General features: G+C 67.1%; 1 protein-coding gene across 1 annotated transcript in view; it reads left to right on the forward strand.

Annotated features, from left to right (window-relative positions):
• Positions 1-7: 7 nt before the first annotated feature.
• The window catches only part of PYROXD2 (pyridine nucleotide-disulphide oxidoreductase domain 2), a gene marked incomplete at its 5' end in the record, with an annotated part of 4,150 nt that continues 2,575 nt past the window's right edge, over positions 8-1,582 (forward strand). The window contains 6 exons of the mRNA XM_035899228.1: positions 8-96; positions 542-566; positions 800-893; positions 973-1,046; positions 1,158-1,304; positions 1,448-1,572. Of these exons, the coding sequence (XP_035755121.1) occupies positions 8-96; positions 542-566; positions 800-893; positions 973-1,046; positions 1,158-1,304; positions 1,448-1,572 (554 nt within the window). The remainder of the gene's footprint in view (positions 97-541; positions 567-799; positions 894-972; positions 1,047-1,157; positions 1,305-1,447; positions 1,573-1,582) is intronic.

Here is a 1,582-nt window from a genome sequence, read left to right on the forward strand (position 1 = left end):
GGGGTGGCATCTGTCCCCGGGGCGGCTGGGAGAGCGGCTGGCCCACGCCGGGGCTGCAGACCAGCTGCAGCGGGAGTACGACGCAGTGGTGATCGGGGCAGGGAATGTGGGGTGAGGGAGCCGGTGCTGGGCCGCGGGGAGCCAGCGGGGACACCCAGCTGCCCTCCCCCCAGGGAAGGTGGGGGGGTGGCCGGGTGGGGACCACAGTGGTGCTGGGCACATTGCAGCTCCCCAGCATGTTGCATGTGACCGGGAGGGTGCAGGGGGGCTTGCACAGCTGGGCACATGTTGCAGCCTCCCCAACATGCTGTTTGTGTGGAGCACAGCTGGAGCATCTGCTTTGACCACTTGTGTCCCCCTCTCCTGCACCAATGGGGCCAGGGCTATAGGGATGGGGGAGGATGGTCCCTGTCACCCGTATCCCCGTGCCCAGAACCCCGTTATTTGGGTGGTTGTGGCAGCCCTGCGTCCCAGGCATGGCGGGGTGCCCTGTGCTGTGGGACCACCCTGCCACCAGGCTCAGCTCACCTCCCTCTCTCCTTGCAGGGCACAACGGGCTGGTAGCAGTGAGTACCGAGAGCGACGTGCTGCCGCCTCCATCGCTGGGGGGCAGTGGGGCACCAGGGAGGGTCCATGGGCAAGGGAGGGTGGTGGTGGCAGGGCCCATGGGGCTGTGGGGAGCAGAGCCCTCCCTGCGGGGGGGAGGAGGGGGCAGACACCATATGCAAGAGGGTGCTTGAGATGACGAGGGCACGTCCCACGCGGAAGGATGGGCAGCAGGATGCCACACTCCCCCCAGGCTGCCTACCTGCAGCGGGCAGGGCTGCGCACGGCTGTGCTGGAGAAACGCCACGTGCTGGGTGGTGCAGCTGTCACGGAGGAGATTGTGCCAGGTACCCCGGTGCACCCCGTGTCCCCTCGCCCCTGGCCAGCCCTGAGCACAGGCACCCCCCACTGCCCCACATCTTCCAGGCTTCAAGTTCTCCCGGGCATCCTACCTGCTCAGCCTGCTGCGGCCACAGATCTACACCGAGCTGGAGCTGCAGGTACCAGCACCCATCCCTCGCCGGGCTGCCGGCACCTTCTGGCACACTGGCAGGGGGAGCTTGCTGCCAGGCTGTCCCTGCAGGGTGGGCCCTGCTGTCTCCGTCTTGCAGCGGCATGGTCTGAGGGTGCTCCCACGGGACCCCTACTCCTTCACCCCACTGCTGGAGGACAGGAGCCCCCCTCGCTCCCTCCTGCTGGGGCATGACATGGCCCAGACCCAGCAGCAGATCGCTCAGTTCTCCCAGAAGGATGCGCAGGTACTGCAGGGACACGTGCCTGGCACGGCAAAGCCCCCAAGGAGCTGCCCTGCCCAGCGGAGCAGCAGGGATGCTCCTAGGTGGAGCACCCATCACACCCACCATGGCACAGTCCCTATTTCCTGCCCTCTGTCCCCTTTCAGGCTTACCCTGAGTATGAGGCATTCATGGGGGGCTTGGTGTCAGCCCTTGACCTGCTGCTGGATGCTCCCCCGGTGGATATAGCTGCTCTGGGGCAGGGCTCCCTGCTCCAGCGGCTCAGGGCCCTGCAAGCCCTG

This window comes from Egretta garzetta, unplaced genomic scaffold, assembly GCF_000687185.1.
Source record: "Egretta garzetta isolate BGI_Z169 unplaced genomic scaffold, ASM68718v1 scaffold998, whole genome shotgun sequence".
Taxonomy (NCBI): domain Eukaryota; kingdom Metazoa; phylum Chordata; class Aves; order Pelecaniformes; family Ardeidae; genus Egretta; species Egretta garzetta.